At 50.5% G+C, this 25,176-nt stretch overlaps 8 protein-coding genes across 8 annotated transcripts; 2 read left to right on the top strand and 6 right to left on the bottom strand.

Annotated features, from left to right (window-relative positions):
- Window positions 1-148: 148 nt before the first annotated feature.
- B0H65DRAFT_504740 (uncharacterized protein) lies at window positions 149-924 on the bottom strand (the record flags this gene model as incomplete). The annotated part of the gene is made up of 3 exons (XM_062827942.1): window positions 149-624; window positions 686-804; window positions 905-924. 3 exons carry the CDS (start codon window positions 922-924, stop codon window positions 149-151), a joined length of 615 nt encoding a protein of 204 aa, XP_062686092.1.
- A 2,604-nt stretch (window positions 925-3,528) lies between these two features.
- B0H65DRAFT_535520 (uncharacterized protein) lies at window positions 3,529-4,315 on the bottom strand (the record flags this gene model as incomplete). The annotated part of the gene is made up of 2 exons (XM_062829030.1): window positions 4,058-4,315; window positions 3,529-3,784 (listed from the first exon to the last, which is right to left on the bottom strand). Exons 1-2 carry the CDS (start codon window positions 4,135-4,137, stop codon window positions 3,529-3,531), a joined length of 336 nt encoding a protein of 111 aa, XP_062686091.1. The 5' UTR covers window positions 4,138-4,315.
- Window positions 4,309-4,710, bottom strand: B0H65DRAFT_449392 (uncharacterized protein; the record flags this gene model as incomplete). The annotated part of the gene is made up of 1 exon (XM_062825947.1): window positions 4,309-4,710. A coding segment is annotated over exon 1 (152 nt), but the record flags the coding sequence as incomplete, so codon positions are not given.
- A 1,005-nt stretch (window positions 4,711-5,715) lies between these two features.
- Window positions 5,716-11,254, bottom strand: B0H65DRAFT_535519 (uncharacterized protein). The gene is given in 4 exon segments (XM_062829029.1): window positions 5,716-6,293; window positions 6,678-8,568; window positions 9,268-10,046; window positions 10,065-11,254. The coding sequence occupies 4 exon segments, from the start codon at window positions 11,162-11,164 to the stop codon at window positions 6,020-6,022; spliced, it is 4,044 nt and encodes a 1,347-aa protein (XP_062686089.1). The 5' UTR covers window positions 11,165-11,254; the 3' UTR covers window positions 5,716-6,019.
- Window positions 11,255-14,999: 3,745 nt separating this feature from the next.
- B0H65DRAFT_562896 (uncharacterized protein) lies at window positions 15,000-15,698 on the bottom strand (the record flags this gene model as incomplete). The annotated part of the gene is made up of 2 exons (XM_062830217.1): window positions 15,408-15,698; window positions 15,000-15,326 (listed from the first exon to the last, which is right to left on the bottom strand). The coding sequence occupies exons 1-2, from the start codon at window positions 15,603-15,605 to the stop codon at window positions 15,000-15,002; spliced, it is 525 nt and encodes a 174-aa protein (XP_062686088.1). The 5' UTR covers window positions 15,606-15,698.
- Window positions 15,699-17,238: 1,540 nt separating this feature from the next.
- B0H65DRAFT_504737 (uncharacterized protein) lies at window positions 17,239-18,138 on the top strand (the record flags this gene model as incomplete). The annotated part of the gene is made up of 4 exons (XM_062827941.1): window positions 17,239-17,257; window positions 17,369-17,505; window positions 17,622-17,652; window positions 17,978-18,138. 4 exons carry the CDS (start codon window positions 17,239-17,241, stop codon window positions 18,136-18,138), a joined length of 348 nt encoding a protein of 115 aa, XP_062686087.1.
- Window positions 18,139-18,847: 709 nt separating this feature from the next.
- B0H65DRAFT_449352 (uncharacterized protein) lies at window positions 18,848-19,253 on the top strand. Its single transcript, XM_062825946.1, has 2 exons — window positions 18,848-18,944; window positions 18,993-19,253. Exon 2 carries the CDS (start codon window positions 19,011-19,013, stop codon window positions 19,200-19,202), a length of 192 nt encoding a protein of 63 aa, XP_062686086.1. The 5' UTR covers window positions 18,848-18,944; window positions 18,993-19,010; the 3' UTR covers window positions 19,203-19,253.
- Window positions 19,254-21,037: 1,784 nt separating this feature from the next.
- On the bottom strand, window positions 21,038-25,139 carry B0H65DRAFT_535518 (heterokaryon incompatibility protein-domain-containing protein; the record flags this gene model as incomplete). Its single annotated transcript, XM_062829028.1, has 5 exons — window positions 24,843-25,139; window positions 24,503-24,630; window positions 22,136-23,420; window positions 21,514-22,082; window positions 21,038-21,178 (listed from the first exon to the last, which is right to left on the bottom strand). The coding sequence occupies exons 1-5, from the start codon at window positions 24,862-24,864 to the stop codon at window positions 21,038-21,040; spliced, it is 2,145 nt and encodes a 714-aa protein (XP_062686085.1). The 5' UTR covers window positions 24,865-25,139.
- Window positions 25,140-25,176: the final 37 nt, after the last annotated feature.

The raw sequence follows: 25,176 nt of genomic DNA, 5'->3' as shown, positions 1-25,176 counted from the left end.
AGCGGTGGGAGCACAACCGGACAGTAACTGCCGAAGCCGAGCAACTCGCAATGGCCACCAGCGCCTCAATCTCCAGATTGGGTGGCATCATTTCTCAGACCTCATCGGGGACCATCTCGTCAACGTGTTAACTGACTTGGGACCTAGTTTAGAAGAACCTATGCTTTTGGCGCATATATATAACGATATCATACGTTAAAGCTCCCAGCTCCTTAACCACATCTCGCACCTTCTCCTCGTCTAGCCATTCGGAATGCTTACAAAGGGTTTCCACGACGACATCTCTTAAGCCTCTGTCATCTTCAATAGTGGATTCGTACACCACTAGCGCTGCCCCAAGGATATCATCGATATCCAAGGAGACAGTAGCCGCCGCCTTGAATTGTCGAAGCGCGACAGCCTTCAATCCACGGATCAAGTACTTCTCTGCTAAGGCGTAAATTTTTGCATGAGTCAGAAGGGCGTCCGCTGCCGGTTCATTGACGTTGGTTTCGTATCCGTCCATTTCTAACCCATCAAAACCACTACGCTCGTGTTGTAGCCGTACGTCATAGTCGAAGTGGTATAGATAATGTACCATTATATGGACAAGCCGAGGGTCATCATCTGGGAGGTCAATCTTTCCTTCTTGTGCCTCCTAAATATAATGTTAGTTTAGTGTCGTTGCTAGTGTATGGACTGTCACTAGCCTTGAAACTTCCGCGGCAAGTTGCAGAGAAGAACTCGGACTGCGTGCATACGATGGCCCTATGCATATGGTATTCCCTTCCTCCGCAGGATATCACGAGGTCTGAGTACTCCCCGCTGGAGTAGAGCCTATTCAGAGGCCATTGTCAACACCTGCAAGTTCCAAAGACGGAGGAACGACGAGAGCGAAATGATCATACCCTTTTAGAGAACTTACTAGGTCTTTAGAGGGATCATCTCCGGCCGTACCGCGGGCTGTCTGAGTCAAGGAGCTAGCTGGCGAGCCTCCAAAGCCTGTAAACGCCATTCCAGAACCTGATATTGTTGTCTGCGCGTAAGGGCGGGCAAATTCATGCCGCCTCGAGTACAGGCGATGATGCCGAAGCGCTTCTGCGCTTTGAAAATAACGATCGCAATCCGTACAATACTTCATCTGGGCCAGTGTTGGGAATGCCTCAAGTCTGCATCAGGCCCCCCTCCATTGTCATAGCCATTTTGTGTTCGTCTCTTGCGTTGCAGCCCGACCCCGCCCAAAATGGCCGATTTGCCACGTAGCTTCCTTAAGGTGATTGAACATCCCACACTGGTTCCTCGGCCGCCCGATCACCGCCAATTCCGCCACGCCCTGGCCATCAGTTACGACGAGAACGCTCCATATCTATTTGCATGAATGTCACTATGAAAACTCATCACGGGTCAGCTCCGTGATCCTCTGGGTTGTCGGTGAGCGTCCGCTTGCCGTAGGTCGGAGTGACAGCGTCCTGAGAAGAAGCTAAGTCCATTGTACGCTGGTTTTTATAATAATGTTAACTAAAATATATTCAGTCCTAGATATATTTAATTACACCCTATCGTAATAATATCAATATTGAAAGAATCTTCCTGTAGTTTGCTACCTTCGCCCTTCTCAAAAGAACTAGAACTAGAAGTGATACACACTATTGAGTCACAGACTCTAAACATCCAAGGCATCCGTTCTAGATTCAAGAAAATTTTCACCTGTTGGTGATATCTAATACATATGACACCGTGAGATATACAGTATCGTCAAGTTATTCTTATATAACTAGGCCATCACTTTGTATGACAGGGTGGGATGCACATGCCCACACGGCCAAACCTATAAAAGATAGGACGATGTTCGCTTGCCAACGAACATCGAAGTGCATACTGTGACGGACTGGGCATCCGTCGCAACTATATAAGACCACTTGAGCAACCGAATTACCAGCTTCGGTTACTTGTATCCTTTTGCGAAAACACGGAACGTATAGCGTAGTGGTGAAATGCGTCGCCGTGACACATACTATATAGGCAGTCACAACCCTGTGACAAGTCTTTCTGTATCTAAAAAGATAGTTGCATGGTAGGACTCTGAAGGCATAGATAATATATATTTATAAAGGGATTTCAAATAAATAGAATAGTATATAGTTTTAATTGGGTAACTTGGGTACTTTAATATTAAAGTAAGAAAGGCGAGCCGAAGGTTGCTATGGGAAGGAATCCCTTTATAGGAATTCCTTATCTTATTATAAACCTACTTTATGTCACGGCGGTGGCAGACCACTACACTAACCAGCCCGTGTCCTCGCAAAAGGATACAAGTAATCGAAGCTGGAAGATTCGATACTCAAGTGGTCTTATATAGTTGTTTCGAACCGCACGTAGTTCCGTATCGCGTCGGCCGTCACACTTTATATAGAGCTATATAACCGGGTAGGTATAGTTAAAGAGTACGTACCTAACAGAAATTTTTTTTTTTAAAAAAACATTATTTTAAATTAAAATTTTTTAACGTGTAGGTGATATTCAATACATATAACACTGTATGCTATACAGTACCGTTAACTACCAACGTAGTACTAATTATTATTGGGCCAAGGGTGTAGCGCTACTAAGACTACTTTGGTCGGTCCAAATTAGGGTAATTAAGGAAGGTACTGTACTCGTCAGTTAGGTGTAGAGCCCACCCTCTGGGGGTCTCGCTTGCAGCTAGCCAACCGACTCTCCTCGTCCCTCTAAGAGTCGGATTTTTTACCTTCGTCTGCCTGCTCAGCAAGGCCTCCGAGCCGATTATCCTTCGACGTTGACGAGTATGGCCAACTTTGCTTTCGCGTAGAAGAGTTAAGGTCGACATGAAGATGCCCTAGCATTGATGTAAGACTGCGTGGAGGCGCGGGAGCGAGTCCTCGGGCCCGAGTATCCCTATACGCTGTTATCCTTAATTACTGTATCGAAATGGAGTAGCTAGGCTCATCTTAATTCTTCTTGCTATATAGTGCAATCTGAAGGCCTCTATTTGGTTACATATAAAACTACCATAAAAGTGTCTACTGGGGGACCGCTATAACGAAGGTACCCAAACATTTAGGGTGATCACTCAAAGCACCTGGCCAGGACAGTGACTTGGTTTATGAATAATAGAAGGCAAGAAGCGAAGTAGCCAAGGTGAAGATGACGGTCAATTGAATCCTATGCTATCTACCCGCCAATACATTACGGCCCTTCCGGGCCTTATCCTTTCCTCCTCTTCGGCTCACTAAATGAGGTACCTGGAGTGACCGCCTGCTGCCCGGCATTGCTCGACTGGCTGCCCCGCTCGTCAGGCAGAGAAGCGCAGCTGGCATCTGACTGCATCAAGTTCCCCAAATCCTGGGAAAGCCCGGTCGCCTCGGAAAGCGGTGGGACATGTATGGGACTCGTGACAAATGGGCACTGATAGGAGGATAATGGTCGGGATAGAGCTAGGTTTCATGTCTGGTAGTGCCTCATGTACAAGAAGGAAAAGTCTTATGAAGGATGGGCGGTTGGAACGAAGCTTGGAAATGTCGCAGTTTTTCATGTACCAAAAAGGAAAACGAGAGTGACGTGAAGAAGGACAAGGTCATGGGCAGGACAAGGTCTCTCAAAGACCATGAGGAAGATCTTAGTTGCAATTTGAGATCGCCTTTGTCCCACATTCGCAGTTCTGCCTTCGTCCAGATTATTTCCTCCGAAATGACGTAACAAATTTGTATCGATGTCCTTGAACCATTGCTGTTCTAACGAACGAACGAACGAACTTAACAAGTCCTGGCAGACACTGGAGAACTTGCTATCTTTTGGTGTTGCAACCTACACTAGCCATGGGACCTTCAGTGCGATGAAGCAACTTGAAAGCAGCCGCTGGGGATACAGGCGACATGGAAGCTCCGGTTCCAACACATTGCATGATAACTGGAAGCAGACGCGGGAAGAAAAATCATACGACGCGTTTAGCTTATATAATATACTGACCGTAACGTATTCGGTTTATTCTTACGACCTTGCGGCAAGCCAACTGGGTCTCAACAATTTTGTCAGGAACGAGAGTGGGAAGCAGACTTACCTGCCGCATGGACTGTGGTTGAGGAAGATCTTGGCCTTGGACCGCTCGGAGGGTAGTTCGACTTGTTTCAGCTCAGTCATGCGAGCCAAGTCGCTGGTCTGCAGAAAGTCTTAGAGCAACTTCAGCACCCACGCCGTTGACAATTGCTTTTCAACACTAGCACGAGTTAGTAGAGGGGTAATAAGTCAAAAGCACATTGATAGGGAACGTACTGTGATGCCATGTACCTCCTAATATGCTCCGGGGGAACGACACTCTCTCCCGGACAGTCGTAGGGTTGCATATATAGTTTGAACTCCATGACCTGACAGGCGTATCGGACTAGAGCGGTCATTTTGGTATTGGGAAGGACTCCTTGCGTCGATGACTCCCCTTCGTCTTTCCACCCGCTTACTGCCATCATCTGCGGGACGGCCGACCCATAAGAGGCGATGAAGCCACAGGTAGAATTCTGGACCGGGAACGCCAGACTCGTAGTGACAACCTCCTGTAGTATTGTCAACTTTCTCCCGTCTGTCAAGATTGTGGAGCCCGAAAGGGGGTGGTCATTCGTAGAAAGGATAGCTCGAAGGGCCTCGGGTTCGCGGAATATAGTTGAAATGAACCGATCCTTTTTTCCCTTCCTTTTGGGTGGTTGCCAACCGAGTCGCTCGTATTGCTGCAACTTCTTTGCCCTTAGGGCGGACGTGGAGAGAGGAGAGGGGAAAGGCGTGAAGAGGAGCATTTCGGGAAGCAGGGAGAGCGTGGGTCCGCTGACGAGCGCTCAGAATTGGAACACTAGCGAGACCAAGTTGACGGATAACAATAGTGACGATGGGCACAACCAGAGTGGCTGGCCGACGGGGACCAGGACAACGACGGTGACGTATGTCATTGAGAATTGAGTAGTGTCACGGAGCCGCAGGTTGGGCGCGTGAAAAGACAGGGCTTGGGCCTGAAAACCAACTGCCATACGTAAAACCAAGCTGGGGAAAACGAGAAAAAAGGAAGAAGTTCTACGCGCTCCGTCCGTCTCCTATTGTTGAGGAAGATGGATATCTTTGTTGGCATTTAGTGTATCGATCCATACATAGTTCACTCATGTACATATATCGGGGGATTCCCCCACCCTTTCTTTCTTCCCTTTTTTTCTTCTTCAATTAACAAGTTCACCACTACTATTCTTTTATCCTCTTGTACACTCATATTTAGATCCACTCCGTTCACTTCGACAATTAGATCAAGACTTGACGGGCCTTTTTGGTCCAGGCCCGAAGTAGTGAACTTGTAAAGTCACTACATTACGTAACAGCTAAGTCACCTTACTACAACGCAATTCCAACTTTATGTTCAGCCTTCCGTCGATTTAAATGGCGTAGTTCTCGTAGAGGTTCTGCGTATCTTATCTCGTAAGTTATTCCTAATTTTTGAGTGCCTCCTCTTCAGCGACGTCTTAGTTGCGGCTGATGAACCTAATTGAAGCGGAGCTTCAACTATCGTGGAGGTAATTCCATCTGCCGAAGAATAATTGAACGACAATTCGATTTCTAATGATGAACCTGCTTGTAAATGTTAGCAAACTTAACTATTAGTTCTTATAGGAAGAGGCTACCTTTTGCAAGTTGTAAAGATGCTATATTCTTTGCGACAAGGAGAGATTTCGCGTGGGACGAGCCTAAGGCTGCTGAATAACCAGACAGCGCTCGCTGATACATCGTTTCAGCCTCCTTTAGCCGGCCCTGAGTCTTATAGAGGTTGCCCAAGTTGTGAACTATATCGAGAGTTGACGTATGATCCAGTCCAAGCGCCTTCTTGTAGCCTTCTAGCACCAGCTGATATAGCATTTCAGCCTCAGTTAGCCGGCCCTGAAGCTCAAAGAGGTTGCCCAAGTTGTGAATTGTAATGAGAGTCGACGTATGATCCAGTCCGAGCGCCTTCTTGTAACCTGGAAGTCACGGCTGTCCAATCTATCATCATATGAGCCTAGCTACTCCATTCCGACACAGTAGCCAAGCATGACAACGTGTCAGGATGCTCAGGCCCAAGGACTCGCTGCTGAGCCTCAACACAGTCTTGCATCAACGCTAGGGCATCTTCATGTCGACCTTGACTATTCCACGTGAAAGCAAGGTTGGCCATGCTCGTTAGCGCGTCGGGATGATCGGCCCCGAGCTTCGCCTTGCGAGTCTCCATCACCTGCACCTCTAGCTTCTCGGCCAGATCACGTGCACGTTCAAGTCTACCATCCCATCTGTTACTGCATATAAGGATGTCATCTCTTTCGTCCCATGTAGACTAGCTTCCTTTCTTCTTCATCTTTAGTTATTTATCCATTTGCACCCAACTACGCGATACGGAACTACGTGAGCTGGTGCATCGTGACAACAGCAAGAAGAATTAAGATGAGCCTAGCTATTCCATTTGTCACAGGATTACCTGTGACTGTGCCTGGCACATGCACGACTCCCGCCATGGGCGGTCGAGCCTTGTGCTGCCAGTGGGTCTAGTGTGGGTCTGGCTCTGAGCATGGCTCAGCCCTACCCTATATCACCAGATCGTACACACTCCTCCCTCCCTTTCTCTTCTCGTACAACTACGCATATCCAATCTATCCCCTACCCTTCGCCTTGCCCCGTGATACCATTCCGACACAGTAGCCAAGGACGACAGCGTATCAGGATGCTCAGGCCCAAGGACTCGCTGCCGAGCCTCAACACAGTCTTGCATCAACGCTAGGGCATCTTCATGTCGACCTTGACTATTCCACGTGAAAGCAAGGTTGCCCATGCTCTTCAGCGTGTCGGGATGATCGGCCCCGAGCTTCGCCTTGCTCATCTCCATCACCTGCACAAACAGCTTCTCGGCTTCGTCCCACCGGCCCTGGTTCCAAAACGTCGACGCCAGGTTGGCCATGCTCGTCAGCGTCGAGGGATGATCGGCCCCGAGCTTCGCCTTGCTCGTCTCCATCACCTGCAACTCCAGCTTCTCGGCCTCCTCCCACCGGCCTTGGTTCCTGTACGTCGCCGCCAGGTTGGCCATGCTCGTCAGCGTCGAGGGATGATCGGCCCCGAGCTTCGCCTTGCGAGTCTCCATCACCTGCACAAACAGCTTCTCGGCCTCCTCCCACCGGCCTTGGTTCCTGTACGTCGCCGCCAGGTTGCCCATGCTCGTCAGCGTGTCGGGGTGATCGGCCCCGAGCTTCGCCTTGCTCATCTCCATCACCTGCACAAACAGCTTCTCGGCTTCGTCCCACCGGCCCTGGTTCCAAAACGTCGACGCCAGGTTGGCCATGCTGCTCAGCGTGTAGGGATGATTGGCCCCGAGCTTCGCCTTGAAAGTCTCCATCACCTGCACAAACAGCTTCTCGGCTTCGTCCCACCGGCCTTGGTTCCTGTACGTCGCCGCCAGGTTGGCCATGCTGCTCAGCGTGTCGGGATGATCGGCCCCGAGCTTCGCCTTGAAAGTCTCCATCACCTGCAACTCCAGCTTCTCGGCCTCCTCCCACCGGCCTTGGTTTCTGTACGTCGCCGCCAGGCTGCCCATGCTCTTCAGCGTGTCGGGATGATCGGCCCCGAGCTTCGCCTTGCGAGTCTCCATCACCTGCAACTCCAGCTTCTCGGCCTCCTCCCACCGGCCTTGGTTCCTGTACGTCGCCGCCAGGTTGGCCATGCTGCTCAGCGTGTCGGGATGATCGGCCCCGAGCTTCGCCTTGAAAGTCTCCATCACCTGCAACTCCAGCTTCTCGGCTTCGTCCCACCGGCCCTGGTTCCAAAACGTCGACGCCAGGTTGGCCATGCTCGTCAGCGTCGAGGGATGATCGGCCCCGAGCTTCGCCTTGAAAGTCTCCATCACCTGCAACTCCAGCTTCTCGGCCTCCTCCCACCGGCCTTGGTTCCTGTACGTCGCCGCCAGGTTGGCCATGCTCGTCAGCGTCGAGGGATGATCGGCCCCGAGCTTCGCCTTGCTCGTCTCCATCACCTGCACAAACAGCTTCTCGGCCTCCTCCCACCGGCCTTGGTTCCTGTACGTCGCCGCCAGGTTGGCCATGCTCGTCAGCGTGTCGGGATGATCGGCCCCGAGCTTCGCCTTGAAAGTCTCCATCACCTGCAACTCCAGCTTCTCGGCCTCCTCCCACCGGCCTTGGTTCCTGTACGTCGCCGCCAGGTTGCCCATGCTCTTCAGCGTGTCGGGATGATCGGCCCCGAGCTTCGCCTTGCGAGTCTCCATCACCTGCACAAACAGCTTCTCGGCCTCCTCCCACCGGCCTTGGTTCCTGTACGTCCACGCCAGGTTGCCCATGCTCGTCAGCGTGTCGGGATGATCGGCCCCAAGCTTCGCCTTGCGAGTCTCCATCACCTGCACCTCCAGCTTCTCGGCCTCCTCCCACCGGCCTTGGTTACTGTACGTCGCCGCCAGGTTGGCCATGCTCGTCAGCGTGTCGGGGTGATCGGCCCCGAGCTTCGCCTTGCGAGTTTCCATCACCTGCACAAACAGCTTCTCGGCCTCCTTCCATAGTCCTCTATCTCGAAATACTAATGCAAGCAATGAGGTGCTCGAGAGAGTCGCCACATCGTCCTTTCCCAACCTCCTCTCGCGTACCTTCCTCGCCTTGCCCAGCATCTGCTGTGCATCTTCATATCTCCCTTGCGACCACGCGTACCATCCTCCGTTGTGTAAAAGAATCGCCCATGACTCGACCGTATTTTCGCTAGGTCGATAATCCGAGGCCACTCGGGCGTGCGCAAAGAGGGTCCGACACATGGCCCAGTTCTCGAACTGGCCCGTTGGGAATGAAGCTGCCATCCGCTCGATGTACTGCTGCCTGAACGTCTCCTCCTGCCCAAACATTTCTAGCCACCTCCTAGTCGACAGCTGCACGAGCCCGTGCATCTCAAATTTGTCCTCTGTCTCGTCCGCGGTGATGAGACAGTAGTCCCTTAGCATCGCCGCATCATCTTCGCAGCTAGCATCGTCTGAGTCACTGTCCGTGCTCTGGCTGCTATCGTCCGACTCCACGTCTGCGGCGTCGTCTAGACCTATTGCCTGCATTCCGTCCTGGGCAATTCTGGAAGGGTTTAGCATCCATCCAGGGATGCCTTGTCGGTCAAAGAAGCTCATAAGCGACAGCAGATTCGCCGCAGAGGGCCGCTTGGACCGGATGTGGTCAAAGGATATCTGCCACGTCGTAAGTATCGCGTTAGACGCCCCTCCGTCCCGCCGCAGGTCCCCACCATCATATTGCAGAAGCTTTCTCCGATTCCGCTCGCTCTCTCGGAACTCGTCTAGGTACTTCTTGGGCGAGCTCCGTGGCGACATTCTCTGAATGTAGGCCGCCGCCTGGCTGATGGCAAGCGGCACAAGGTCGAGCGCCCGCACGAGATCCACCGCCATATCAGTATCCGAGAGCGATCCCAGCTTCTTCTCCAGGAGCAACAGAGCATCACTCTGCGCCATTGGCCCGATCTCGATTGTATTCTTGTACCCCCCTACTAGCCTAGAAGCTAGATCCTTATCACGTGTTGTGACGAGAAGAGACCCGTTTGGGCTCTGCGGAAGATAGTCAGCTAGCGGACGTCGTTCAGGGTTACTGCCAGCGTCGAAGAACACGTCGCGGTCGTCAGCACTGTCAAGGACCATAACCCACTTGCCGTTCCGTTCGTTGCCCAGCCAGCCGTAGACAAGCTGTGGGATGTTGGCCTTGGAGTCGTTCCGGCCGGGCAGCTCGGCGGCGTCGGCAATCGCCCGGAAGCCCTCATCGACCCGCGCCTGCGTGCCGGCATGGACCCAGAACACCCACGTGTCTGGGTGCCGCGCGGCGATCCGGTGGGCGAACTCGATGGCTAGCTGCGACTTGCCGACACCGCCCAGGCCTACGAGCGCAACCCGAGCAGCCGGCTCCGAACATCGCTGGTCGATCTGGTCGAGAATGTCTCCGCGGTTGACGAAGTCGGGGTCGCGGGAGAAGGGGATGGTCGCGGACGGTGGCGGAGACTGCGAAGAGTCGGAAACCCTAGCAGAGGCGACATACCTCTCCATAACCGCCTTCGCTACCGACGCCGCGGTTGCCGCAGCATAATTCTGCCATCCTTTGTTTTTGTGGCTATCGGCATAGTCACACACGCCTTTAATCACGATGCATGGCACCTCATCCCATACGCCTGCTCCTTCCATCTCGAAAGCAATAACCCCGACCTGCTTGGCGATCTGATCACGGTGCTTGCCAGACCGAATAACACTGTCTCCAGATCCGATCGCACCAATGAAGAAGAAGACACCCTCAGAATCCGAGTCGGCATTGTAGTCGTTTGAGGCTGAATCCAAATGTTCCCTCCGTATCAAGCGGTTTGTGTCACATTTCAGCTCTTTGCATGACAACCTAAGAGACTCATCGCAAGCGGGATCCGAGTTGTCATGACAGTCTTCGCACGTTCTGCACCCGGAATCAGGAGCATGCTTGTGTCGGTAGCAGGCATCGAATAGGAGGTCGTTGGCTGCTCCTGGGTACTTGTAGCTGGTATGCCTGCCTCTTCGCTTCCGTTTGGCTATTTCTTCGCTCTTCGTCTGAAGAGCTTTGAGGAAGTCACCCGCCCGTTTCTCGATATGTTCGCGGTCGATGTCCGTATCAAGCTTGACCAGGATGTTGCGAATGATCTTGTCTGGTCTTCCAAGACTGTCATGGGGGTTGTCTTTGCGATCGAAGCGATCCGGAAGCGCTCTTCCAAGGTCATACTGGACCACGAGGTTGCTTATGATTACGTTGCCGAGGACAATGGGGTCCCTTTCCGGTCCTGCGAATGGGACCGCCCCGCAAATGCCCACCAAAAGGGCCAGCGACACTCGCGGATAGCTCGATCGAAGACTTGCAGCTGCGCTGGCGGCGCTTGCTTTTCCCATGTTGGGCAGAAGGACAAGGACGACATTGCACTTCCCCATTCGGCCTGTCGTGTATATATTCGGGTCTCCGTCGACTTTGCCGTACTGATCGCCGTCTTCGTCCCACAGCTTATCGATAAGGAGGCATACGGCGTCGAATTCGAGACGGAGCGCGCATATTATCGCAACTTTGAAGTCGCTGCGCCTGTTGGGACGGGTGAAGACATCAGGCCGTTGACTCGATGATGCATCCATGGGCTGCTGTTACTGCGTTCTTTGCACGAGACATGGTGAGAACATTCACTGATGGAATGAACCTCGTTTTGAATCAGTCGTTCTCCATCTATGGCTAATTCTCATTCAAGTAGGATTTATCCCAGGCTGTACTGGCCAATTACGTGGTTTGCTAGGTGTGCTAAGCATGTTGAGGCATTAGTCTGAAGGCCCTTCTCAAGATATAATTGGCCGTACAGCGCGGGGATAAATCGTTTCGATGGAAACGTGCGGTAGCTCATAACGGAGTGGGGCTGCGGCTGTGTCTTAGGCGCTTAACAACGGCAAGTCATGGGGCCTGGTTTTGATGCCTAATACACCTTGGAACGCACGTTTTGCTCTCTCCTTTTTCATCTAAGAACGCATCATCAACGGTGCTATGTCCAATGTATATGACTAAATGCAAGTTTCTTTATCTGATTTGTCCTCCGCGATGAAATTTTTTGTCTGCTTGAGCAGGGATTCTTAAATGTTCGCAGCATTACAACCCGTCCCCATTCTAGGAACGACCTGGACGGGAATAAGAAACCCAACGCCTCATTAAATGAGGAGATGCACGTGTTGGCATGGAAATCCTGGAGTAAGGCTCTGGAATGGTGTTGGTCCATTTCTTCTGTGAGCCCGACTTCCAGCTGAAAAGAATCCCGCAAGAAATGTCCCCCTTCCTCATTTGCTTCGCAACCCTTCAGGCATTCTGTCGGCGGCGATTGCCTCTCATGCCTACTGTGTTCAGTTCTTAGATCACAAACTACCATGGCGAACACGATCTATAATGGCGCAATTAGCGGAGAAAGCTTCGTGGTCGGGCCTCAGGTCAGTCACGGCGGTATTATGAACATTCACTTCACCACCGGGCATCTCGAGGCTAATGCCAGGCGTTGAGGCTCTGCTGAGCCTTGCGACCCTGACCCTGGACTGTGGGCGATGTCCGTGTGACATCAGCTCCCCCTTCTTCAAAGCTCACCCCGAGCCGAACATGCGTCAGCTTTTGTCGATAGGATTCCGTGGAGGGGTCAGTTCGTTGGGACGTTGGGGTCTCCTGGTTTGTTTGGGTGCCTGGTGTGGAAGGCAATGACTTCTGCTTTTGCTTCATCAGTGAAGAAACGGGATCCAAGCAACCATTCAAGTCCATCTTGTACAATTCCCTTATGCTAGGTCATCTTCGGCAAGAATAGATAGAGCCCCCCGTTCCAGCCATGGCACTGTCATCAGCATCGTCTACATACTCAAAAGCAATGGACTGTACAATCGTATGTTCCACCGAGGTGCTGACTTCGTTGTATCGTTTCAGTTTACTAAAATGTACTCTTCGTAGATGTGCAGCGGCGTTATAGTATGCCCCGTATTGCTTTTTGTTCGAACATTGCCTGCAATCTGCGAGCAATTTTGTTGGCCGTACGGAGTCCGGAATGCTGTCAAGATCTGGTTCACTGCAAGCCCATTTAATCTTGCGACGGTGTATCGCTACCATATGGCTGCCCAGGTCCTTTACGGAGCTGAACCCATTCGGTCGGCGGTCACAATGAGGGCATGGGACCTCGTGAGCTCTGATTTGTCCTCCACTTCCGTAACAACCGAGTTCATGTCCGTCCCACACGGGTTGAAGTCAGTGAGCCTAGTGGTAGCCTTGCCTTTTCTTTCATTGGCAGTTGTGGGTGGCAGCACGAGTAATGATAATTCCTCTAAATGTTTGGCCAGATGATTACCAAACGCCTGAGGTGTCAGTTCCCAATCACTCGGCTTTGATCTGCTTCGTCGTTGTAGAGTTCCTTTGTAATCACATAGGGGGCAAGCCTCAGCACCGATCTATACGTCTTGCTCTCTCTATTTCCATCTAAGAAACGTATCTTAGACATTAGAAACGGCGCTATATCCAATCTATATAATTAAATGGAGGTTTGTTTATCAACTCTGTCCTCCGTGACGAAATGATTCGTCGGCTTGAGAAGGGATCCTTCTAGCATGTCTAAAAAGGGAAACATTTTGGCCGTTTGCGGCATCTGATTGGTTCGACGATGTACGCTTGGCATATGACCACTCAAGGGTCGCCTGGCATCCTGGCATCCCAAGAGTTTACTAGAAAGGGTTCACAAAGGATCGAGAGTATTATGATTTGTAAATGTAAATGATGATGTATCGAAGGAGGACAGCAAGGTAAAGATTGCCAAGGTACCTTCATCGTTTGGCCAAACGATACAACCAAATAAGAATCCGAGCAGCAAGGGAGTTACCAGATATAACGACGACAAGGCAGGGTGGAGCTGTTGTTCGTTCCTGATCCCAACCTTCTTCTTCAAAGCAAGCCGATCATCTGATTTTTGCTAGACGGCCTAATTAACGTGATTCTGAGTACTACCAGACATCTTCAGAAAACGTCGTTTTGACATCCTCAGACGGCACCCGGACTTCCTATTGTCGAGATTGAGGTTCGATAGTGCCTCATCCGTCTCTTCGATATCCTCGATGAGTTCGTTCTCGCTGCTTAACCTCTCCAGCTTCTCCTAAAGAAGCGCGATGAGGCGTCCAGATGCCCTGTTCATTGCCCTGTTCAGAATCTAGAGGAAATCAGTGTTAGACGGGTGTGACTGTCATGGACTTTCAACTGCTTATTCGGGGACGCATATTCCTACCTCACCAAAATCGCGCCCATCACCTGGTGCCGACTATGTCTCTCCTTGGATTTCCTTGCCATCCGTCATGTCCAGCGAACGCAGATCCGGCGGAGGCGGAGAATTCATCATCTGAGGGGTGACCAACTGTACCGATTGGCGCCAAATTCAGTTGTCCGTTGACAATAGAAGTGAAACGAAAACGTCGAGGATATGGTTTGGGAGAAAACGGTGATATGTGAAGAAGAGATGTGTGAGAAAATGTTCTTAAATACGATACCAAGTGCTTCACAGAACTTGATGGTGGAAGTGCTTCGCAAAACTTGATGATGGCAGGAGTGGTTGTCAATGGGTATATATTCCATGGAAAAACAGATGGCCAATAACACATCCTGGTTTCACCGATTTCCGCCTAAATCGGACTTAGGGCCTGGAGGGGTCGTCGAGCATCGAATGCCCTTGATGCCTTCGGTACCCCGGCGAAGTGGTGACGTTAAACGATCCCTGGCCGCAGCAACAGCCTCTCCCAAACGGGTACCAAGCCTCTGAGCAGAAGCCCAAGATGGTGATACTCCATAAGATAATGACTTGATTGCATTGTTCCTCCTGGCTTACTCCCAATGCAAATTCTCAAACACGGCGCCGCATTGCTGTGTTCGGCTACGTGACGTCTCGTCGCGCAGGTTCCACCAAAGGAGCCTCTGGAGGAAATCCGGACCTATGTCGCACCACCACCACTGCCAAGCAACGGGCTTCATGCAGGCTGCATGCGGGATTCGTGCCAGGCTTCGTGCCGGGCATGGTGCTGGGCTTTATGCTAGGCTTAAATCCACGCTAAACCGAATAAAAATGCAAGGCGGCAAGTCTTGGGCTAACAACGGTGATGTTCTCTTCCCTCCAGATCGTCAACAAGGTCTTGTAAAACGCCGCCCCGCGCATGATGGCGTTGCTTGAGGAAGAGCTGCAGAAGAAGGAGGCCGAGATGGACATGGAGGAATATGATGAGGATATGGATTCGGAATTTGAGGCGAAGCTTTGAAGGTGTTCTACGATACGTTTTTTTGTGGATGAGAGGCTGGGCTCTTCTGCACCGTATTGGACTCAAAAGGCACTCGTCCGTACGAGACCTTATCCTACGTGTGGGGCTCTGAGGATAAGCCTTGTTCCATCTTTATAGACGGGTGCGACTTGGCCGTCGGGAAAAACCTTTACGCAGCGCTGTTACATCTTCGAGATAACTCCATTAAACGAACTATATGGATAGATGCCATTTGATCAACCAAAAAGACGAAGAAGAAAAAGGACACCAAGTTCACTCTATGGCGTAAGATGTTGGTTGTCCGGCCTCCTCTGCGGTCATGAATACACCATCTCTGGGGTCCCTTGTACCGCGCGATCTTGGTCAGACCGGGAATCAGAATCTGGCGGTAGGGCCGGTGCAGCTCGTCCTGCATAGCCAGGTTGATGAGCTCCGGGTCGGGAGGGGATTGGCCGAGGGCGACGGGGAAGAGGGCTATCCTTTGGAGGTTGAAGGTCTGGTGCAAAGAGTCAGTTATGGGCGGCCGGGGTTGTAGGTAGATAGTGAGGGATAGGGAAAGGGGGAAGAAAAGACGTACAACATCCGCACGGGGATACTCGGCGGGAAGAACCTCGCGGGCCTTGGCGGTGGGAACCTCGAACTCGGGGATGATGGCCACGGCTTTGATCTCGGGAGCCCAGGGGAACTTGATGTGGTGACCGATGCCGTGGGGAGGCGAAGGGGGCTTAACGCCGGTGTCGACACCGCCGGCAGCTTCTTGAGCATATCCACCCATGCCGGGTTGTCTAGTACTTTATCCGGCAAGGTATCCTGATACATTTCGGATGGTGGGACCTCCTTGGTCTCCCACTTCCCCAGACTGAACCGAGCCTTATCGATCTTTCAGCCGTGCTCATGGCCACCGTGGGAATACGACACATCTATTAACGCCTTCTCTTACTTTATAGGCTCGAAGCATCACATCCTGCCCAAAGCCCCACTCCATGCTGCAGGCTCTCGCAGATATTGGATGGTTGCGCTGTCGGGAGAGACATGAAGTCGGCTGAAAGTTGCATTGGCGTCGACACAACTTGGAATAGGGATCTGACGACAAGCATCCTGCTGCCTTGTCTGGGTGATCTGGGTTTCTCTCTCCTTTCTTTTTCATTCGGAAGACACCTTCTCCGGCGACTTACCCGGCAATCACCTGTAACCAGCTCGGGGAAGGCTCTCGATTTGGAACGCTGATTGGCCTCAAACTGGTCGTCATCTGTGGTCACTGACAATGACCAGGGTTTATTACGCCCCAAAAAGCCTCTTTTCTGTCTCTCTCCGTCTATTCTTATGCCTCTATCCGCAACCCCCTATCTTCTTCCTCCCTCTTCCTCCCTCTTCCTCCCTCTTCCTCCCTCTTCCTCCCTCTTCCTCCCTCTTCCTCTAACTTGCTCTTCCTCTAACTTGCTCTTCCTCTAACTTGCTCTTCCTCTCTCTATCTTCCCTCATCTATTATCATGGCACCTCGTCAGCTGGCCTGTATGTACAAACTGCGGGATTGAATCAATCAACTGGATTCAATCCCAACCAGGTACCGCAGCCTATTGGAGCATCGTCTGGTTATTGCGTGCAGTGAATTCAAGCGCCAGGACACGAGAGACTGACAGCCTCGCAAAGTCATTCGGCGTTGGTCCCGACTACTCCTTCTCCTCATTTTTACTGCCAATGCTCGCCAAAGCCAGACAATGGCGGCTATCAAAAGCTTATTTCACTGCCTCAGAAAGGCGCAACACATTCTCTTCTCTCTCGTAGGATTGGCGACGTCCTGTAAATCAAGCCTGATGTCAGCGTGCCACATCAACGTTTCGTCTTTCAAGGATCAAATGCAGCTTTGATGCTGCAATGGAGGACATGCCAAAAAGGTAACCAGAGGGTTCACTTCGGGTAGCGTTTGTTTTGATATCAAGGCTTCCAGCCTCGCTTCGAGCCAAGCCCCAATCCACGACTCATACTGTCCTACGCCGTATCCTTGCGCTACTAGATCATTTAGCCGTTGTGTTTTCCGTAGTAGCTGTAGCTACTTCGATGCGCCCAGCAGGGAACCAGGCGCATCCGTCAAAGAGCTCTTCTACAACTCAGCAGCAGCAGCGGCCTGGTGGCTTGTACCAATCATGGGGGTGTCATGGCCCAATCCTGTAGAGTAGATAAGGATGCTGGCTTCGGATCCTTAGAGCTGTGGTTGGCTTGCCGCTCTCAACGCCGCCGTCACCCTGTTTCGCAGCCCTGGCATGCAGCTCTCTCAGCCAATCGACTCGTCTACTGACCGAGTGCAATCTTGGCAGTGTCAGGACGGTCAACTTTTCTCGTAATCCGCCCAATTATATTCATCTTTTTAGCGCCGCCCCCACTTACCGTCTTGCCTCCGTCCGAACGATATGGATATGGGAGCTGGTGGTTCAGTTTTTTGACCCTACCACGTGATTAAAAGACCCGTTTCCTGTCCTTCCCGCTCTCATAGATAAGCAGACATATCGGAAGCTTGTCTATGGGAGGAATTTTTTGTAGTTTTTAACAGGGGTTTGGATGACTCAGCCAAAAACGCCGCCGCCGTTTCTAGAACCGTTTTCATTGCCTTCGCCATCGAGTGTACCGTTCCACTTACGCCAAGCCCAGCTGAGTGGGCTAGGCATACACTACACAAGGTGCTTACCCCTGCCATTTACCCCTGACACCTATTCCATATACTTAGTACATCTAACTGGAATGTGCTTTTGGCTTTTGGTACATCTAAGTGGGAGGTGTGGTTGGCTTTTGGGAGGTGTGGTTGGCTTTGGTGAACACTTTTCTCCGTACGTATATCCCTTCAAGCGAGTCAGAAGGGCCTCAAGATATAAATTGCGTCTTTACTCTCAGATTCCCGACTGAACCAAGCAAACTTCTGTCCCATTCTAATTGCATTCATTGTTTATCAATTCTTCCCAGTTGATTCTACCGCATGAATTACGGCCCCTACGTTGCGAGGGTTGCGTTGGTTTTCATATGAAACCCTCCTTCCGAGTTTTCTAATCGATTTCTCCTCCCAAACATGCTGAGCTCGTAAGCCATTGCAGCTTGAGAGGGCATTGTTTGAGTCTCACGGTGCCGATCGCACTCCATCCATATGCAATACGGAAGGGATGGAGCTACGAAAACCGCCGATACCGCCGACTGTACCCAACGTCGAAGAACGGAAAAGAAGAGCATTTGCCGACGTCGACGAATTTACGGTAACAACACATGAGCGTTCGCTTTGTAAGAAGACCAAAGCCGAGCGAGAACGCGCGTGGTGTCTATGAAATAGGTATGTACCTTATTATTTTGCTGTTTTCTTTGATATTGCGTACTAATGCTTTTTAGATTTGTCATAGAAGTGTTACAATTAACACAAAAAGAGGCTGATAAGGTTTGGTTTGGTGTGTGCCAAAATAAGAAAAAGTCCATTGCTATTTGCAAGAGCTTTCTGGCTGACTATACACGCTATGCAAGATGTAGGCGTCTGTATATAGACGGTACCGAGGAATAGAAGGAGGTAGTAATAGTTCAATTAGTAGTGACTATTATTACTTTGTGGAAGCATATAGTAGCTCAAGCCGATGCTATAGTGCTCGCGAAAAGAAGGGATCAAGATTCAAATGAAGATTCAGACGAAGATTCTGAATAATGGATATTGCTTGGCAACCGTGGGAAGGCCCGTGGAGAGGTTATCTAGGTAGATTTCCTCTTTACCTATACTGATATTGTATACTAATATTTCTTCTTACAATAGATCTAATCAATTCTTGTACAAAAGTTTAACCTCTTATACAAATAAATATTTGAGAAAACCGAAGCTACAACAGACGATGTTCTGCTTATTCTTAGTACTTTGTGGGAAAGCGCAGTCGATATACCTTGTGATCCTAGACATCGGCTTGCCTTTCATACATTGGTGCTTATAGGAAGCATTGGCTTTCGGCCCAGCACTTATGAGAACATGCTTTATTGACAAGTTAAGCTACTTGTCGTTCGCGATCCGGATACAAAGCAGCCAAGGCTTGTTGCTGAGATCACGATCAATCAAAACAAGCTATCGGCTAACAAAATTGATAAGGGGGCAGATGTGTATGTATTCTTGCCTTTAACCGTTGATTCAAACTAACACTTTTCTCGTGTGACCTTTTCTGCTACTATGGTACCATGCCAGATCGTTTGTTTAGTTACGTTTGTAGTTATTCAAGCTCTACATGATAATGCCTTCGAAACAGAGTTTTCGTCCTTCGACGAATTACTTCAGCGTCCAAACTTGGAAGATGTTGATTGCATTGAACTTAGGTGGAAGGATGGGATGCTCTTGGACTCGTGGGCACAAGAAGTGTGTTGATTGTCCTAAGCTAGAGAAGAAAGGGAAAAGAAATGTGGAGGGCTAAAATACATGGTGGTGTGGGCTGGCTGGGCCCATGTGACAATGCCAGTGAAGGGGAGTGGGACAGACCCCACTACAACAATTATAGACGGCCTGTCGAACGCAATCTCCCAATACATAGTCGAGACGGCCACATTTACTTCAGCCTCCGAATTGCGAAAACCCACTGAAGAACTCATTAACAATCTCCAAAACATCATATCGAATGCAGAATTAACGCTAAACCTAAGAAACACCGGTGTAATAACACCGATCAACTCGCCCCTTCCACCACTCCAAAGCAACCATCTGGAAACGAATACTTCCCTATCCCCTTTACAGCTTGGAAGTGACTGGATTCTCGAGCTCAAAGAACGATGCCGACCTTCCACAATTTCCATCATCAAGGCCGATATCGAAAAAACCAGGATTGACTAGCTTGGGCTAGCATCACGTGCTGATCCCCCGCCTGGGCATAATCAATACGCAATCTATTATGTTAAGGACCCTCATACTACAGGAATTACCTACCTCTACCTTTCAAAATCGAAAAAAATTACACCATATCGATTTCACAAACAACAAGAAATTGCAATCTCCATCGTCTAAGGAGGCTGCTATAGATTTTACGAAATCTACTACCACTACTCCCTCCAGCGGGGACCGTATCTACTACGTTGGACCTGTCAATGATAAGAAACTTCGAAAATTCTTCCCGTCCGGGAAACTCTTTCGGGAATACGGCCCAATCGATGGGGTTAGTACCCCATATATCCATATAGGCGAAGCAAAATCAGGCACAGCTTTCCACTGCGAAGACGCCCACTTACGTTCTTACAACCTCACCATCTATGGATACAAAATCTGGATTCTGGTCGATCCCAAAGACACAACAAAGTTCGAAGAGTATTTTGACACCCGCTACACCGATCGCAAGAAATCGAAATGTGATCAAAGGGTTCGACACCAATGTTGTATACTCGCCCCTAGCCTTCTGGTTAGCCTAGGAATCAATTTCGACATTGGACGGGTCCTGGGGATCTGATTGTCACAGAACCACGACAATACCACGCGGTCATCAATTTTACCGATTCTCTTGCTGTTTCAACGAATTTTGTTTACGAAGACGATATACCGATCAGACCGAACTGGCTTGTTTGCCCGAAGGATGGGTTGTTTCTACTCGATGAACCAAATCTTCGAAAATTTAAACAATCACCTAAACCCAAGAGGAAAGCCGAGGTCGAATTAGTAAGGTCTGAAAAAGCGAAACGGATCAGACGTCTCCTAGAAAGCAAGAATGGCGATAGGATGGATGTTGATAACGAAGACACTCAAAGGCTCGAACAACGTCTGATGATAGCAAACCACCAAAGGATTCCAAATATAAGGTAAGATGCCTAGACGATACTATCACATACGACCATACCCACTGGAAAACTCGGGATCCCGTCCGCTCTCCCATAGATAAGCCAGTGAGGGCCAGACTAGTAGTTGGGTCGGTGACGACCAGCGAATCCCTGGTGTTGTATGTTTTTTTTTTCTTTTCTCCCGTCTCTTTTCCATCACATCATCATTTCCCCGGTTGAACCTAATTTCTTTCTTGTTTTCTCCTGTCAATGTTTCCTTTCAAGTGTGTTTTTTTTTTTTTTTTTTCCCCAAATTCCCCAACATTCATCCAACTAGACATCGTTGCCGGCGGAGTGTCAACAGCGTTCCTTCCGGTAACAGTAATAAGGGACCGGCGGCAAAGTGCAGCTGCTCGCCAGCCACTAATCAGGGAGATTTTCTATCCCTGACGAATACTCCAGTGTTTATTCACATTGCATACCACCAGGGGCTGCATCCAACAATTTGCTGTGTCGCTTGTTCATGCTCTCAATCCATACGCCCAGATGAAACAGTCGGGTATGCAGCATGAACAGGAGAGGAGAGCAAATCACCGAGTTCGGTCGCTAGACTGGAAGTTAGAAAGTCATGTGTCGTATAGATAGGTAACACCCCGTGATATCGAGAACCGGATCTCGCAACAGCCATGTGAACAGTTGCTTCATCTTGATCGAGGATCCTGCTTGGCTTCGCCACCAAGCCAGCACAAGTATGGCAGGGGATTTGTTGAATCCATCGATCTCCGATTGAGCCCCCAAACTTGTTGACATGCCACAACCTACACCTTAATTTGTCGAATGTCAAGAGTCGAGGCGACATGCAACTCCTACCTAAGAGCAACAAGCTCCCTTCTCAGCCTACTTCTTCGCCACGCCTGCGCGTCAATCTGCCAAATATTGACCCTGTACACGATTCCTTCCCGCCTCTCGACCTGGAGAACAAGACAAATGTAGGTGAAACGACGGAGGGCGATGAACTCGGCTCGCTGATTGTTGTTGCTGGTGCTCGTGCTGGTGCCCTTGGCATCCCTTGCTGATGAGCTGTCCCGACCAAAGTCGTCCTCCTCATCTGCATCATCGTCAACTGCCCCAACTGCCCCTGGTAACGGTCCCACATCCCCACAGTATTCGCCCTTCTCGTCGTAGATTGGTCTACCGCGATCTGAGGAATGGTTCGACTTTGATAGAGGTGAGAGAAAGAAGTGGGCGGTTTCGGCCCAGAAGAAGAGGATTTGATCGTCGGGGATGAGGGAGAGGCGGTCGAAGGTAAGGTCTGGTAATTCTGTGACGATCATGTCGAGGGTTACTAGCGATGCGTCTGGATCGTCGTTTTGTTTGTGGCTGGTTGGTGCATGTGTATCTGCCTCTGGTGTGAGAGTTGACGTCCTGACGAGCTCGAGAGGCGTGTTTTTGAGTACATAGGCGACGATGGGCGTCTCGATATCTTCGGGCCTTGTGTTTTGACTGTCAGCTCTGCAAGATACAAACCTTCTGAATGGGTGTGAGTGGTTGTTTATGATATACCTTGGTGAAACCAACACTTGGGAATAATCCAAATCCGGCAAATCAATCGGCCCTCTCCACCCCAGCCACGACCAGCTCGGGAACGCCTCTGCTGCAAAGAGGTAGTGGGCAAGGTCGTATACTCCTGGCGCCGTCTAAGCGGTTTCCCTGCATGCGGATCTAATTCGGAGGGCTTGGTGGTGTAATGCCAACACAAAGCAAGCTCAAAGCGAGCATCAGCAGGTAGACCCCATAGGAACTGTACGCCCGTTTGGATGGTGTACTCTCTGAGGATGGCGGAGGCGGCGTCGTGGGCATCTCCTTGTACGATAAGATCCCGACGTGCAAATTCGGATATCAAGGAGGATAAGTTTTGCCATGGGGATGCTGTGATCTCTGCTTGACCGATGCGTGATGGGTTGGGTTCCATAAAGGGGTCGAGGTCGAGGCTGCGACCTCCAGTTCCCTCGTATCGGAGAGAGCAAGATAAGTCGCTGGCAGTTTCTGTGTCAATCTCCTCCCACTTTTTGCACTGTCGACATCTCCATAGCAATCGCTTGTCGGTGAAGGTGAGGACGCGTCGGGACAAGACTTTTTCTTGCAGTGTCCATCCACGGGTAGACCAAGCATACTCTCTCATCTTGTCCCGCGGTGCTAGTGTCGAAATGAGCCATATGGGCGCCAGTTCTGGACTCTCTGCTTTCTTCACCAACACTTTTTGTTGAACGGCTTCCCTGGGTATGCTGATGCCTGGAAGTCCTGCTTGTGCGTTGTTGCCAGCAGCAGCCACGATTGTGAAGAGGGCATACTGATAGATCTCAGCCATAAGCTGGAGCTGGGCGGCTTTGTCATTTTCGTCGTCCTGGATGATGCAGAAAGCGTCCACCCAGAGGTAGCGGATGCCCATGTCAGAGGTAAATTTGATCGCATCCAAGACTGTCTGCGGTCCAGCTACTGGTAATGAACCAGTCAACTGTAGCTGCGTGACAGTGTCATGCCTCGGGGTAATTTTGTGCCCGTTACCCCATATACAGCTTAGAGCTACGTACTGGATATCCCCAAGACGATGGCCTCTGAACTCAACAACTGCTTTGGTGCTCGTATCGATAAGGCGAAAGGTAGAAGCCGTTCTGTTTTGCCTCCTATTCAGAGGACAAATATCCTTGTGGTCTTCCAAACAGCTACGTAGCCACCGCCGCGGCAGGTCTGGGTCAATGATGACCGGTCTCTCGCGCCCACTGAAGAGGCTACGAGGTCTGTTGATGCTGGTGTCTCCGATAATCTCATCCTCTGCCGGATCCAGAGTCTGAAAGCAGTCGAATAGAGTGAGACTCGGCTGTCACGTAACAGCAGTCACTGGTGCGTTCCACGTCAAGGATATCCTTCCGAAGAAAACCAAGAGTGCAACGGGGTAAGACTGTCCAGATCGCAGCCCTTTTGCTGTTAACCATCCTAATATCTTGTCGTTACCAGCGGATTTCGGTACCTCGATCGCAGGTCCATCCACCGGGTCGCAATAAATGCTCAACGAGCAATCTGGGTCACCCTCGAAGAACTCATGATGGGGTGTATAGAGTCCCGCAGTTCTGACCAAGCTTGAGATAGCTTGACACAAGGGACAGCTGGCTGCGGAACTGTCGATGCGACTTTGCTTTCCGAGCTTTTGGTCTCGTGTCACACGGACATCCGCCGGCGACATTCATTAACACCCTAGGGTTAGGGTATTGAGGCTTTGTGACCTCAAGCAACAAGGCTCAGCCTCGCCCAGTCCAACCCCTTGTCATCAGCATCACATAACCGAACCCTTTTGACAACGCCACCTGGGTATCGAGCCAACCCTCGAACTCCCGACTGAAACTACCGACAGCACCAAGCCCCCTCACAAAGCAACCATAGCCAACCAAGCAGAAGCAGGGCGACCGGACGAAGGACGGCCCCCAGAAGGAAGAAGGAGAATGGTGGAAAACATTCAGAAGGTCCACTTGTATGCAGATGAACTAGATAGACTCGCACCGATGCCTTGTGGCCTTAGGCACACGAGACCCGGTACGTACCGACCTTCTTTGGTATAAGAAGGCCTTGAAGCCCGAACCTCCCCATAAGGGTTGAAAGGGTCAACAAGGCCTTCGAGACCAAAGAAGTTTATCAGCTGAAATTGAACATCTTTGTTCCAAGCCCAAAAAAAACTCTGCTCTTGTCACAGATAACTATTTTAATACGTCCAACGTTGGTACGTAGGTAGCGATTAGTATTAAACAATATATAGGTAATATGGACTGCTTTCGCCTCAAAGAACAACTGATGGAGGCTGGAAGGCGACAACGAAAAGGGCTTGATTGTAGTTGTCTAACGGAAGAGGAGAAACGGAAACCAGGGCAGCCTAAATACCTGGAAGGGAGTGCCGGTAATGGAACGGCCCAGTGAATGGGCAAAGCCGGTGAATGGGCGGCCCAGGGCACGGACTTCCAACAAGTTGTCATTGTCGTCGTCAGCGGCGCCAACAGAGGCGCTGTCATCTATATGTCTCTAGGATTGTGGAAGGAACAATGGTCAGGAACAAACTGTTTAAATGATATCGAACAACCCTAACTCCTTGTCCTGCTCCTCGTCCTGCTCTGGGGTCTCGGGAGGTTGACGCGGACAAGCATATCCGGTCCATGGACATGGAGACGGGTACTGGGTGCTGGGGACAAATCTATCCGTATCTAATCTACCGTCGTCCACTTACACCCACTTAACATAAATTCCATCCTTGCGGTTGTTACGGCACTGGCGGACAGGGTCTGGGATGGCCAGCACTGGAACTGCTGCGTGCACGTGGAGGATCCACCGCACTGGCCGCACAAGGCTCTGGGTTAAAACCCCAGACCCTGCCCACACCTTTGCACGTTTTTCTCTTTTCTTCAATATCTTGTGATTCTAGTATAGACCTGGAATCAACATGTTAAACTTGTCTCTCGTGACCACGTCGCTCGTGACAGCGGTGTTGGTACAGGTGCTAATCAGGGCAGGTTTTGGAGTTCACTATGGAAACCCCATACTACGTTTCAAAAAAGTTTTAG

The sequence above is a fragment of the Neurospora tetraspora genome, assembly GCF_033439725.1.
Source record: "Neurospora tetraspora strain CBS 560.94 chromosome Unknown B0H65scaffold_1, whole genome shotgun sequence".
NCBI lineage: Eukaryota > Fungi > Ascomycota > Sordariomycetes > Sordariales > Sordariaceae > Neurospora > Neurospora tetraspora.
The sequence above is the reverse complement of the archived record's forward strand: the minus strand, read 5'-3'. Positions and strand labels throughout refer to the sequence as shown.